Genomic DNA, 13,037 nt, shown 5'->3' with positions numbered 1-13,037 from the left:
ACAGTCTTTATCGTATACTTAGGGTTATAGGCTGCATTATTCGGTATTTTTATACTCTCGCAACAAAGTTGCTAAGGAGAGTATTGTATTATAGTTTTGTTCACATAACGGTTGTTTGTAAGTCCTAAAACTAAAAGAGTCAGATATAGGGTTATATATACTAAAGTGATCAGGGTCATGAGTAGAGTTGAAATACGGATGTCTGTCTGTCCGTCTGTCCGTCCATCCGTCCGTGCAAGCTGTAACTTGAGTAAAAATTGAGATATCATGATGAAACTTGGTACACGTATTTCTTGGCTCCATAAGAAGGTTAAGTTCGAAGATGGGCAAAAAAACGGCCCACTGCCACGCCCACAAAATGGCGAAAACCAAAAACCTATAAAGTCTCATAACTAAGCCATAAATAAAGATAGGCACAAAGGATCGCATTAGGGAGAGGCATATTTGGACCTAATATTTTTGGAAAAGTGGGCGCCCCCCACTAAGTTTTTTGTACATATCTCGGAAACTACTATAGCTATGTGAACCAAACTCTATAGAGTCGTTTCCTTCAGGCATTTCCATATACAGTTCAAAAATGAAAGAAATCGGATAAAATCCGCGCCCACCTCCCACATGGTTATGTTGAAAATCACTAAAAGTGCGTTAACCGACTAGCAAAAAACGTCAGAAACACTAAATTTTACGGAAGAAATTGCAGAAAAAAGTTGCACCCAGGCTTTTTTCAAAAATTGAAAATGGGCGAGACGTTGCCCACTTATGGGCCAAAAACCATATCTCAGGAACTACTTCACCGATTTCAATGAAATTCGGTATATAATATTTTCCTAACACCTTGATGACATGTACGAAATATGGGTGAAATCGATTCACAACCACACCTTCTTCCAATATAACGCTATTTTGAATTGCATCTGATGCCTTCTCTGTATAATAATAATTAGGAACCAGTGAGAATAGCGGAATAAAACTTTACACAAATACGGTATTTGAGCTGAGGTATCCCTTGTGGAAAAATTGTCGTGATCGGACTATAACTTTTCAAAGTCCCTGATATCGAACACGAAGAACTCAGTGCCTAACCTAACCTAACCTAATTTTTCACCGAAAATATCGGTAAACCTCTCAGAATTTAATTCTAATTAATTTTACAGTAAAATAAAAAAATATGTAAATGACGGATAATGAAATCTCGATTATCACTTTATCATGCGAGAGTATAAAATGTTCGGAGACACCCGAACTTAGCCCTCCCTTACTTGTTTATTTATGATTTTGTTTTACTATCCTATCTTCTAAGTTGGTTCGAACTGAACACAAGCGCCAAATTTTGTTAAAACTGTTCAGTAGTTTAGGAGTCCATCGTGGAGAAACAACGTGACACGTAATTTTTATATATAAATACTTACGAATGTATATTTTAACATTGACTTTTAACCAATTATAAACAGAAATATTTCTCTATTCTGTCACAGCACACTCACATTCATTGATATCCAATACATATTTCATTTCCAAAAATAATTTTTGTTTGCATTAATTTGCTCGCGAGATTTCTCAACCTTGGCGCTTGCCATAGGATTACTTACGTTTATCATAATTTCAAATAAAGATTATTGATCAGCACTCTTTCACATGTGAGCACAAATCCACAAATGGAACAAAAGCAAACAAAGTAAGAACACTTGTTCTAGGAAAATATGAAAAATAATTTGAAAAAGCAATACTAGTCGAGAAAATCACTTCCATAAATGGTGAAAATTGACGCTAGCCCAAAATGCTTGGCCAATTACGAGGCATTAAAGACCATAAAGTTGTTGCCTCCGTTGATAATTTCAACAACTACTTACTCTACAAACTTTGCGAGTCAATATTGTAGAACACACATGTACACATACATACACATATGTATGTACATATGTTTCTATAATGAAAAAACATCAAGTCCATCTAAAAATAATTAAATAGTGTACAACTTGTGTACTTTTTGTTGTTGTTAAGTGTATGCGTATTTTGGAGCAGAGTGGCGCAAAACGGGAATGAAGCCGGCAATAACATATAGTGACGGTGGCAACGACTAGCTTAAGCATTGATGAAATATGACGAAGCTCATTATAAGCACCCAACAAACACTCCGCAGGATATACATAAATTTAATTTTTTGAAAAAACAATCTTAGTAGCCGTTTCCTTATTTGAAGTTTAATTTTTTCCTTCAAAAAAGATTGTTTGCAACATAAAGAAGAGTGCAAATTTTATTTTTTTATACTTGGGTTGAGAAGCTAGAAGTTGACTGCCTCCAAAACAAGACTTCGTGGTCATGGCCACATGCGTGCTATTTAACGGTGCAACGAATTAAATTATAACAAATTATGAAAAGAGGTTAACACAATATAAGTGGATTAGAAAACCCATCAAAGAAAATAATCGTAAAATATCGGGTGTTGATCGTATATTGTCTAATGAGGAAAAAATTATTATGGGTGTAATGGTATACGGCCCATTTTTGCATAAAATCTTATATATAATAAGCCCCTCATATCCATCTTATGTAAATTGGTTGCCTGTTATTCATGTGAAGAATTATTAAACCAAAATTAAAATTGTATTACAATCGCTATTTTGAATATCGTCTGCTTATTTGACTTACTAATGAGTTCACGTACCTGAAAATTTCTAAGAATACATCATAAAGGTGAGCAAAATCTTCTGCTTTAAGCCATATACTAAACAAAACGACTTTAGCTTTATGGTATGTAAAGGAAACCATATATAATATATCGATCAAATGAAGGGAGAATCAAGCAGAACTTAATTTCATATTCATTCTTTTAGACTCCTTCCCAATTCCATGTGATCGCTTTACTCTAAAATAAGAGAAAAACGTTAACTTTGGTTGCCCAATCGTGGCAAACTTAATAACAAAACTAAATGGAAATATATCCTTGATATAATAAATGAATAAGTACAAAATCCCATGACAAATACTTTCACAGGTACATAAAAAATAAAATATATGATTTTAACAGATTAGTAATTCTATTTTATATAAAAATGAAATACCGTCCCTCATAAAAGTAAGATTTCCTTCCTCTTAAAGGAAAAAATTAAAGCTCCCACAAACGATTTCTTGTAATTGTGAACAACACGCTCCTTATGAGTTGCTGGGTTACTGTTATTACACACGATCTTTGTCATGAAACAATAATTTATTGAACGTTGTTTTTGTCGTACATACAAACATACATAAGTATGTACATGCATGCATTTGTTGAAGTTTTACGTTTGTAAATCTCTCAAGCAAACGAATGTTGTCGTTGCAAAAAGGAAATCTAACTTTGAACTACTTTTGCCTATATGTCCAAAAGCAGCGGTCAAGGTGAACTCCTTTGTTAAGTTGGTTTGTCCTTTAGTGGACTCTAGCAGACAATGTTATAACACGTAGAAGAAGAAAAATAAATAAAAAAATTTTTTTTTGAACTTAGAAAGAGGAGCTAAATAACTATATACTTACCTTCATAAGTATATATAATATATGTAAATATGTATTAGTAGTTCATTATTTTTAATTAGCAATTAAAACAAAATAATTATTTTTGAAATGAAAATGATTATTATTGCTTTATATTTTGTTTCGCACTAACCACTCTATTGATATGTAAAAGAAATGTCAAATTGTTGGTAAACTCGCAAAATATCCCCACACATATCAGACCAGGTTAGATAAAAAATCACAATAGGATCAAACTTATTGGAAACGAAAGATAGAATAACAAAAGGAAAAGGATAAATAACTTGCTAGCGATCTAAGGCCGGGAAGCGGAAGAAGAAGGGGGTAGTTCCATATTTAAGGGATAGAACGGCTTATCTCGATTTCCGGCAAAACTACGAATCCTAAAAAGTTATATGGAAAAATTATAGGTAATAACAAGAAAAAACGTTAACTTCGGTTGCACCGAAGCTAAATACCCTTCACAGGTGCATTTCTGTTAGCAACTATGTGTTCAGTTTGGAAGCTATATGCTATAGTATTCCGTTCTGAACAATTTCTTTGGAGATTACATTGTTGTCTTAGAAAATAACCTGTACCAAATTTCGTGAATATATCTTGTCAAATGTGAAAGTTTTCCATACAAGAACTTAATTCCGATCGTTCAGTTTGTATGTCAACTATTTGCTATAGTTAACCGATCTGAACAATTTCTTTGGAGATTACATTGTTGTCTTAGAAAATAACCTGTACCAAATATTGTGAACATATATCGTCAAATGTAAAAGTTGTCCATACAAGAACTTGATTCCGATCGTTCAGTTTGTATGGCAGCTATATGTTATAGTGGTCCGATATCGGGTGTTCCGACAAATGAGCAGCTTCTTGAAGAGAAAATGACGTTTGCAAAATTTCAAAACGATATCTTAAAAACTAAGGGACTAGTTCGTATACATATATACAGACGGACAGACAGACGGACATGGCTAAATCGACTCAGCTCGACATATTGATCATTTATGTATATACTTTATAGGGTCTCCGACGCTTCCTTCTGGGTGTTACAAACTTCGTGACAAAAAAAATGACCAAGTTTTTAGTTTTTTATAAAAAAAGTTAAAAGAAACTTGATCTAAACTAGAATTTTTATGTCCCAAACAAACTACCTTTTTTTAATACTCTTGCAACCAGTTGCTGCAGAGTAACATAGGTTCGTAGGTATCACCTAAAACTAATCGAGATAGATATAGGGTTATATACGTATGTATATACTTAACATATAAATGAAGTATGAAATTTGGTATGTATGTGCCTTAGCACAAAAAAATCGAGTTTGTAGATGGGCGTAATCGGACCACTGCCACGACCATAAATCGCCAATAACCGAAAACATATAAAGTACCATAACTAAGCACTAAATTAAGATGTAAGTATGTATGTATAGTAAAGCTGTAATTTGATACAGAGGTTCGCAGTAGAAGCGGACACCTGTGGGCAACATTTTTGGAAAAAGTGGGCGTGGCGCCGTCTTCTAACAAGGTTAATGTACATATCTCCTAAACCACTTAAGCTACAACAATCAAATTATAAGAACTTCTACCCGTAGTGTGAAAATGGATGAAATAGGAGTATAACCCCGCTCATCCCCCATATAACGGTACTGTTCGAAACTACTAAAAGTGCGATAAATCAATAAATAAATACGTCAAAGACATTAAATTCTATAACCGAGATGTTATGAGACAGCTTTATGGAAGCCTATGTGAAAATTGGACGATGGGGGTGACCACCCATTTTTTGGCGAAATCCTATAACTCGGGACTCGACCAACCGATTTCGACAAAATTTAGTACGTAATATTCTCCTTATATTCTTATGACACATTGTGAAAATGGGCGAAATCGGACTACAACCACGCCTACTTCCCATATAGTAAAATTTTAAATCAAATTAAGAGGGAATTAATATAATCGGATAAAACTTTGCACGAATAATGTTTGGTCACCTTACGACCAAAAGTTGTTTAAATCCAATAAAAACTGTTCAAACCCCTAAGTACAGAATATTTAGAGCCCGGTACCTATAGGTGACTTTTGATAGAAGTTGGTCAATGTGTGATATATATACATATATAATTGAAATTAAGGGATAATCTTTCTCTTATAATAATATGTGAGTATAAAATGTTCCGTTGCCCCCGAACTTAGACCTGTCTTACTTTTTTTAATATATATTTTTTCACTTTATTTCGAGAAAAACTCTATTTTTCAATCTAAAATTATCACGACAAAATTTCAAATGTTTAACAATTTCGCAAATATAAAGTTCTTATAATTTAAACTATGTATTTGATTTTATTTGCTTGTAAAATTTATTAACCAGCAGGTTCACAAATACAGATATACATACTACATACAGGGTTTGTCCGGAAAGGAATAGGACTGATTATCTTCCGCCGAATGTACTTCGGAGCGTTCGCTCACCGACTAGATTCGGTAGAGGGCGTTCCTAGCTAACGAATGAGCGGGTGGTCAGTTCCGAGCACCTGGAGAGTCATAAAAAACATTTTCGCGCGACATGTTTCTGTGAGTGGTGTAAGCCGAAAATGCAGCATTCGTTAAAGCAGAGGTACGCGATTAAATTCTGTGTGAAACTCGGTAAATCTGCGATAGAGGCGTTTGATATGATCAAGCAGGCTTACCCAGCTATTGCTTAAGCAAGAAGTGGTGTGTTTCGGTAGCACCAGCCCCTGGAAGAGGTCCCTGATGAAGACCGGAAGAATAAGCAAATCCAAAGTGAAAACGATGCTTATTGTGTTTTTTGACATCAAAGGCATCGCCCATCATGAATTTGTTCCTCCGTCAACTCCAAGATTTACGTGGAAGTCCTCAAGAGACTCAAACAACAAGACATCGCAGCCGTTTGGACTGCGAAAACGCCCCGGCTCACATCGCCTTTCTTGTGAAGATCTACCTCACCAAGGCCGGTATTCGAACGCTTCCGCAGCCGCCCTACAGCCCAGATGTGGCCCTCGAACTTTTTTTCCTTTCCTGAAAAGGCCCATGAAAGGGGATCCAAGCAGCATGCACCTCAGCTCTCAGGACTATTCCGTAGAATGCCTTCCGTGACGCCTTCAATGCTTGGAAATCGAGCTGGCAGCGCAGCATCGCCGCTGAAGGAGCCTATTTTGAAAGTATTTAAAGAATTGTAACGATTGGTTCAATAAATTTTTTTAAATCGGCTCAGTCCTATTACTTTCCGGATAAACCATGTACAAACATATGTATATAAATGTGGTACCGTTGATACAGCAACTATGTATGTATGTGAATTATTGCACCTGTTTTGTTTAAATTCGCTTACATTGAGTTAACGAATTTGAACTTAATCAATTAAAAATTTAGCATTGAAATTGGAAATAGATGTTTTATTGACTTTACGTTAAATGATAGCTAAAATTCTCAAATTCTTCTTGACATTTAACCGTAACTTTATTTTTTGCTTGTTTTTATTTTATATTTCGTTGGCAAAGAAACCAGAGACATGTATTCTGGCATTCGCTTCTTACTATAAATATTTACTTAGATTTGGTAAATAGGAAATGCATAGCATTATAATTTTAGCATACATATGTACATACATACTTGTATATGTATATTAATATATGGCGAGGCACACACATATTCTGCCACCTACATAATACATAACATGTATGCCTAATTAAAAACCAACAGAAAAGATGCATACTGGCAAATCTACGGCATTTTTATAAAATTTAAAAAAATAAGTGTTTTAATTTTGTAGCGTATTACAATGGGAGAAAAAATATCGGTATGAAACCATTGTAACGTATTTTTGTACTTATTTATTATTCTCTGAAGTAAATTAACAATGAAAATTTCTGATAATATTTAACTATAATAAAATTAAATAGAATTTATTTACAATAGGAAATTTTAATTAAAGAGTATATTAAAATATCAGTTTGACTTTTTTGTGATTTCTTTTAACTCAATAAGTACATACATACATACATATGTATATGTATGTACATATGTGTTAATTTGATATTCCGCACACGCAATGGTAACAATTAATATTCTTCTGAAAAATAAATTAAAAAAAAAATATTCTTCTTCTGTTCTTGTAAATTTACAGCATATAATCTTGTAAATTCATTGCATATAATTTTAAAATTCATTACACATTTGAATATATTATGCAACTTGAAATGTATCTTTGTTTTTTTATTTTTCAACTCTAGTGTCTGTGAACAAACCTAAAAACACATGTCATAGTAATGTCAGAAAATGTAAACAAAACCACAAGTACTGTAATCAAAACACTTAATTTTTAATTTTCTGTTTTTAGTTATTTGTATCGTCGAATATTAAAATATACTTTGTGAAATGAGTGCCCGTAACCGCGGCAAAGGAAAACGTGGAGGAGGCGCACATGGACAATATCGCAATGTGAAAACTAATCGCAATTGCGAACGTCAATTAGCGCAACGTGCCTGCGATCTTGTTGGTGATGATAGTGATAGCAGTTCCTCATCCTCGGATGCTGGTATTGATGGTATAGGACATCCACCAGACTTCCCAATTGCTATGTGGGATCTGAATCATTGCGATCCAAAGAAATGCTCTGGACGAAAATTGGCACGACTAGGTCTTATTGAAAATTTACGTTTGGGTCAAAAATTTCCAGGTCTTGTTCTTACACCGGTTGGTGTAAATTGTGTCAGCCCCCTTGATAAAGATATAGTTGGAGCGGCAGGTGTAGCAGTGGTGGATTGTTCATGGGCTAAACTTGAAGAGACGCCCTTCAATCGCATGCGTAGCCCACATCCACGTTTGCTGCCATATCTTGTAGCAGCTAATCCCATTAACTATGGAAAACCCTGTAAATTGAGTTGCGTTGAAGCAATTGCAGCGACGCTCTATATTTGTGGCTACGTGGATGAAGCGCAATGGTATATGGGCAAGTTTTCATGGGGTCATTCTTTCATTGAACTGAATGAAACACTGCTAAATAGTTATGCTGAATGTAAGTCCAGTGAAGAGATTGTACGGGTGCAAAATGAATACTTAGAAAAGGAGCAAGCTGCACATAATAAACCAAAAGATTTTAGTGAATTCTACCCGACGAGCAGTAGCAGCAGTGATGAAGAAGATGACGACAAAGATATAAAAAATAATTGCGTTGAAACTAATGTAAAGTGAGTTTTGTTTCCTCGCTAAATTTTATTTAGTTAATTTGTAAGCAAACAAATAATAAAATAAAATAAAAAAACATCTTCAATTTCTGTCCACTTCCAATCACATAAGAATTGTAATAAAACAATGATTTTTAAGATTTAGAAAATATTTATTCTAATTTAAGAACTCATACAAAAATAATATTCAGATATTAATTATAATACAAATTCCAATTTTAAATACAGCAAATCTACATCTGGCAATAGGTTAAAGAAATTATTAAAGGCTGATATCACTACAAGGGGACCCTCTACGAAGTTGTATGGTTTGGTTATGCTGGTCGTGCATTAAAATAAAATATGACGTGCTACGAATATGCGAATTAAGAACATATATGATGAAATCCTTTTGTTAACTGACGAATCCAAGCAACAGTTTATTTTATAAAAGTGGCATATCCATTGGCACAACTCCCAAATCCGCAGCAGATTTAAAATCATTGAGTATTTCGATGGTACTCTGGACTAACATTGACAAAATTAGTCATGCTGAAATAAGTGGCACTATTCTTCACAAGGAATTTGAGAAAGTCGTGAAGATGCACTAACAACATCTGCATTGATTTTTCATCTAATGCGGAGAATCCAAGCATTGATCCGAGTTTAACGAATAGACGTAGCAGATGAAATCCCCCATAAAGCTTGGAAAGTGGTGTTTCGGGATGTTGTTGCAATATTTCCGCATATTGGGGCCGCTCAAATTTATAGAGCAACTGTGAACCTATCATAACATTAAAATATTCAACAACACCATTTAGCACATCGTTAATTGCTACTTCCTTGGAAGCGTTCGTCGATTTTGATGTTTTCTTAAAGGCAATATATTGATCAACAATATCCTGAACTGTAATCTTTGCAGGAATGTCGAGCAATTTGTGCTGGCGTGTAATAGCATCCCAATCATCGGCGAGGCATTGCTTAAGCTCATCTGGTATTTTTATTTTAACCTCCACTTTGGAAAGGAATGTTTCTTCATTTTCCACACACGTGTCCAAACGATTTTGATGTGATGAGCCTGCACTTCCAATGCTTGTGCCAGTAGCCGCAGGCGTTGTTATTGCATTACTACTTGAACCCGCTCCGCTACCATTAGATTTGTCACTTGCGTTTGAAGTTGATCCTCCACGCTTCTTTTTGGGAGGCTCATCTTTGGTTGTTTCGTCTTTATTACTTGCAGCGGCGGCAGTAGAATCATCCTTTGCGCTGCTATCACTATCTTTAGCGACGGGAGTACTAGTTGTGGGTTTCGAGCGATTGCCTCTTCCCGAAGTTGATGGTGCTGCCAAGGGGGTTGTGTTTAAATCTTTTGATGGAGTAGAAGCGCGCGATTCACTGCTGCCACTAGCAGTACCGTCTTTTGTGGTGGCACCAGCTCCTTCGCCTTTTTTACCCTTTGGTGTACCTAAGTAAACACAAAGATCTAGTAGTAATTCAATATATGTATATACATATATACGAACTTACTCTTTTTATTTTTTCCAGCTGCATTCGAATGTTGTTTATATACCTCTTTTTGGCGTTGAACATTTGCTTCATTGTACTTTAGCACACGGTTCTCTGGCACCCATTCATCCCAACTAGGTTTAAGGAAATCTATATTAGTTTGAAAGTTTGGAATAGTCATAAATACTTACTTTTTGTTCCATCCGGCATAGTGAATGTAGTACTTTATTTGCTTATCTTTAGTAATTGTACTTTTAAGGGCTTTGGCTTCGTAAATAAGTGGTCCATGGAAACATAATACTTTTTCGCCTACATAGGTATTCATTTATAATAAATATTAATAATAAACAACTTTTTAAAACGGAACAACAGCATATACACTTCGATTAATACATACCTTCGGCGAATTTTAGTTTGGGCGTCATTTCACTTTGAGAAGTTATTTTGATATTTTTTAGTAAAAGCAGGGAGTTAAAATTGTTTAAATTTTGAGTTTAAGAATGTTGTTTTGTTGGTGAAAGCGATTTCTTCTCACGGATTGTATATTTTTAAGCAGCTGAGAATTTTTCGTTGAAATGTCAAAATGTTTGATCCTCTTGATGGCATTGCCAACATAACGGATGTCATTTGTTTCACGTGTAACTCTTCTCACCTTACTGTTCACAATAAGAAAATGCATATATTGTTTATAATAAATAGTAATTTATTTACAAACTCAGTATACACTAAAACAAATGACTTAGAAGCTATGAATGGTAGAACGTTACCAGAAATAGCTTTTGCACTTTTCCAGCCACATTTTTTACACCGACTATTGTGTCTCCTCCCATGGTCTAGGACCACGTTTATTCTCCCATTCGTCGATATTCAAGCTTTTAATTCTTTCATATTCTTTGTCCAATGTCACTTCTTCGGGTTTTTTCATTGTTACGCCATATTTCTCCATATCTTCTGGATTTACCGGCTGCTTACGAGAGAACTGATACCTGACAAGCAATAAAAACATGTCAGCATGTGTATATAAATTGGTTATGCTGTAATCAAGACATCCTTACCTGAGGCGGGCGAATTGCTCTAGTCCAAAGGAACCTCCAACCATTAAAATTAAAAACGGCACACCATATTTGATTGATTTCCTTTTGAAAAGAACATTTAATTTTTGTGTCAGCGACATTTTCACGTACCAACTAATATTTACATAAATGAAATCAGCTGTGCTGCAATCTAATGCTGCCGGACTTCAACTATAGAGATAAAATAAATATAAGTTGCACGTATAATTAGTGCAGAGAACGTTTATCTGTTCTCGATTAATATCATATACTCACCGTTCCCACGACAGTCGGGTCAACATAATAGGAACGGACCCGGATTTTTATCCGGCCAAGGACTGTCAACTCGGCAGAATTCTGCCGCTACAACAACGGCAACAACAACAACATCATATACTCTAGTGGCAGAAATAATAGGGACAACAAACCAAATGGATTATATTAAAAGCTAAAGAGTTTTTATTAACATATTTTTGAATCACCAGACACTATGTAACGATACTTTATAACAGTACTTCGTGTTTAATTCGATTTCCGTCGATTATTTCTACAATGTCGTTGTAAATGCTATTTTGTTCAAGTTCGCAGCGTTTGAGCTGGCAGAAGTGTTAGAAGTGTTGTTGACACTAACTGAAAGTTTGTTTAAAAAAGTAAAATTTCGAACTAAAACATGTTAAAAACATTTTGAGTTTAACCGAATCATATAATCTTGAGCCTGTAATTCGAAAATAAAAGCTAGGAAAGTAAAATATGGGCCGCGAAGTGCTTTGCAACCATTTAGGCTGGAAAATAATGGTGAAACTAATAAAGTCCAATGTCCATGAATATGAGATCTAAAGCCCTTCACAACGTGAAAACCCCGAAACTAAGAGAAGGAATAGCAACTAAAAATTGCCGTTACGCCGGGGAAAAATACTATACTTAAAACTTCCAATGATTTGAAAATGGAATTGAATGCTCCACTTACAAGTCCTAGCGCTTGGTACTAACTTCAACAAGTTAGATTAGTTAGAAGAAGTGCTAGAAAGATACCAGTTGTTTTTAAACAAACTTACTATGCAGCAAAATCTTAACAATATCGAACAACAAAATAAAGGTTGCGTATGTATCTATAAAAGAGTGACAATTATAAAATTATATAGTTTTAGAAATACGAATGTACTCTGGTACTTCCGGCCCTGTACTTTTATTTGAGATGTCTTTCCATAGAGGAAATAAGTGAAGCTTTATTTATTATATAATTTTAAAATCTATCGCAACCAGGATTTCATGGAATTAACAAATTTCCGAGATCCTTAGCCATCACGTATCACGTGTATTCCGGAAATTAAAAATTTTATTTCCAAAGTTATAGTGATAGTTTGTGTTGACCCAGTTCCAAAAAAAGGTAATTGCGGTGACAACCATAAGTCCTTGGAGATTCATCTAAAATCAATCGGACAAAAAAAAAATAGTTTTATAAATAGATAATCCTGGGCCTGAACGAAGGATTTTTTTTTCAAAAATTAACAAAATGGTCGCCTAAGGAAATTTTTGTCTAAATTTTTGGGAAAAAATCAACAGTTAATTGGTCTTAAAAATTAAAATCTACTGGGCGGTTTTCAAGTTACAGTTGTCACCAGTTCGAAACACATAGTTTTGAAAAAAACGCGTTTAAGGTTTCACACCAGCGCTTTGAAGTGCTCGAGCTCTCTTTGTTATTTGTCGAATAACTCAAAAACTAATTATCGGATCACAGTGAAATTTTCAGAGAATATTTTTAAGATATTACACTTAACGAAAATGCAAAAAAA

The 13,037-nt window shown here is 34.6% G+C and overlaps 3 protein-coding genes across 4 annotated transcripts; 1 reads left to right on the top strand and 2 right to left on the bottom strand.

Annotated features, from left to right (window-relative positions):
- The first annotated feature begins 7,301 nt into the window (after window positions 1-7,301).
- Window positions 7,302-8,856, top strand: LOC105226585 (18S rRNA aminocarboxypropyltransferase). Of its 2 annotated transcripts, none has more exons than XM_049447731.1 (2): window positions 7,302-7,320; window positions 7,861-8,856. In XM_049447731.1, exon 2 carries the CDS (start codon window positions 7,899-7,901, stop codon window positions 8,712-8,714), a length of 816 nt encoding a protein of 271 aa, XP_049303688.1. In that variant the 5' UTR covers window positions 7,302-7,320; window positions 7,861-7,898; the 3' UTR covers window positions 8,715-8,856. The 2 variants fall into 2 exon arrangements, with proteins under 2 accessions (XP_049303688.1, XP_011203844.1); XM_011205542.4 differs by lacking the exon at window positions 7,302-7,320 and adding an exon at window positions 7,743-7,801.
- Window positions 8,839-10,796, bottom strand: LOC105226588 (mortality factor 4-like protein 1). The gene is made up of 4 exons (XM_011205553.4): window positions 10,590-10,796; window positions 10,384-10,501; window positions 10,214-10,326; window positions 8,839-10,151 (listed from the first exon to the last, which is right to left on the bottom strand). The coding sequence occupies exons 1-4, from the start codon at window positions 10,615-10,617 to the stop codon at window positions 9,187-9,189; spliced, it is 1,224 nt and encodes a 407-aa protein (XP_011203855.1). The 5' UTR covers window positions 10,618-10,796; the 3' UTR covers window positions 8,839-9,186.
- Window positions 10,797-10,872: 76 nt separating this feature from the next.
- Window positions 10,873-11,421, bottom strand: LOC105226584 (cytochrome c oxidase assembly protein COX16 homolog, mitochondrial). The gene is made up of 2 exons (XM_011205541.3): window positions 11,248-11,421; window positions 10,873-11,178 (listed from the first exon to the last, which is right to left on the bottom strand). The coding sequence occupies exons 1-2, from the start codon at window positions 11,364-11,366 to the stop codon at window positions 11,004-11,006; spliced, it is 294 nt and encodes a 97-aa protein (XP_011203843.1). The 5' UTR covers window positions 11,367-11,421; the 3' UTR covers window positions 10,873-11,003.
- Between the last annotated feature and the right edge of the window lie 1,616 nt (window positions 11,422-13,037).

This window comes from Bactrocera dorsalis, chromosome 2 (assembly GCF_023373825.1).
Source record: "Bactrocera dorsalis isolate Fly_Bdor chromosome 2, ASM2337382v1, whole genome shotgun sequence".
NCBI lineage: Eukaryota > Metazoa > Arthropoda > Insecta > Diptera > Tephritidae > Bactrocera > Bactrocera dorsalis.
Note: the sequence above shows the minus strand (reverse complement) of the source record. Positions and strands in the feature narration are given on the sequence as shown.

What these genes read in the sequence shown, in the direction of transcription:
- LOC105226585 (XM_049447731.1), top strand. Translation starts at nt 7,899, where the DNA reads ATGAGTGCCCGTAACCGCGGCAAAGGAAAACGTGGAGGAGGCGCACAT.
- LOC105226584 (XM_011205541.3), bottom strand. Translation starts at nt 11,366, where the DNA reads ATGTCGCTGACACAAAAATTAAATGTTCTTTTCAAAAGGAAATCAATC. An exon ending in GAGCAATTCGCCCGCCTCAG is followed by an intron (nt 11,179 to 11,247) that starts GTAAGGATGTCT and finishes ATTGCTTGTCAG; the next exon opens with GTATCAGTTCTCTCGTAAGC.
- LOC105226588 (XM_011205553.4), bottom strand. Translation starts at nt 10,617, where the DNA reads ATGACGCCCAAACTAAAATTCGCCGAAG. An exon ending in CAAACTAAAATTCGCCGAAG is followed by an intron (nt 10,502 to 10,589) that starts GTATGTATTAAT and finishes ATACCTATGTAG; the next exon opens with GCGAAAAAGTATTATGTTTC. An exon ending in TATGCCGGATGGAACAAAAA is followed by an intron (nt 10,327 to 10,383) that starts GTAAGTATTTAT and finishes CCTTAAACCTAG; the next exon opens with TTGGGATGAATGGGTGCCAG.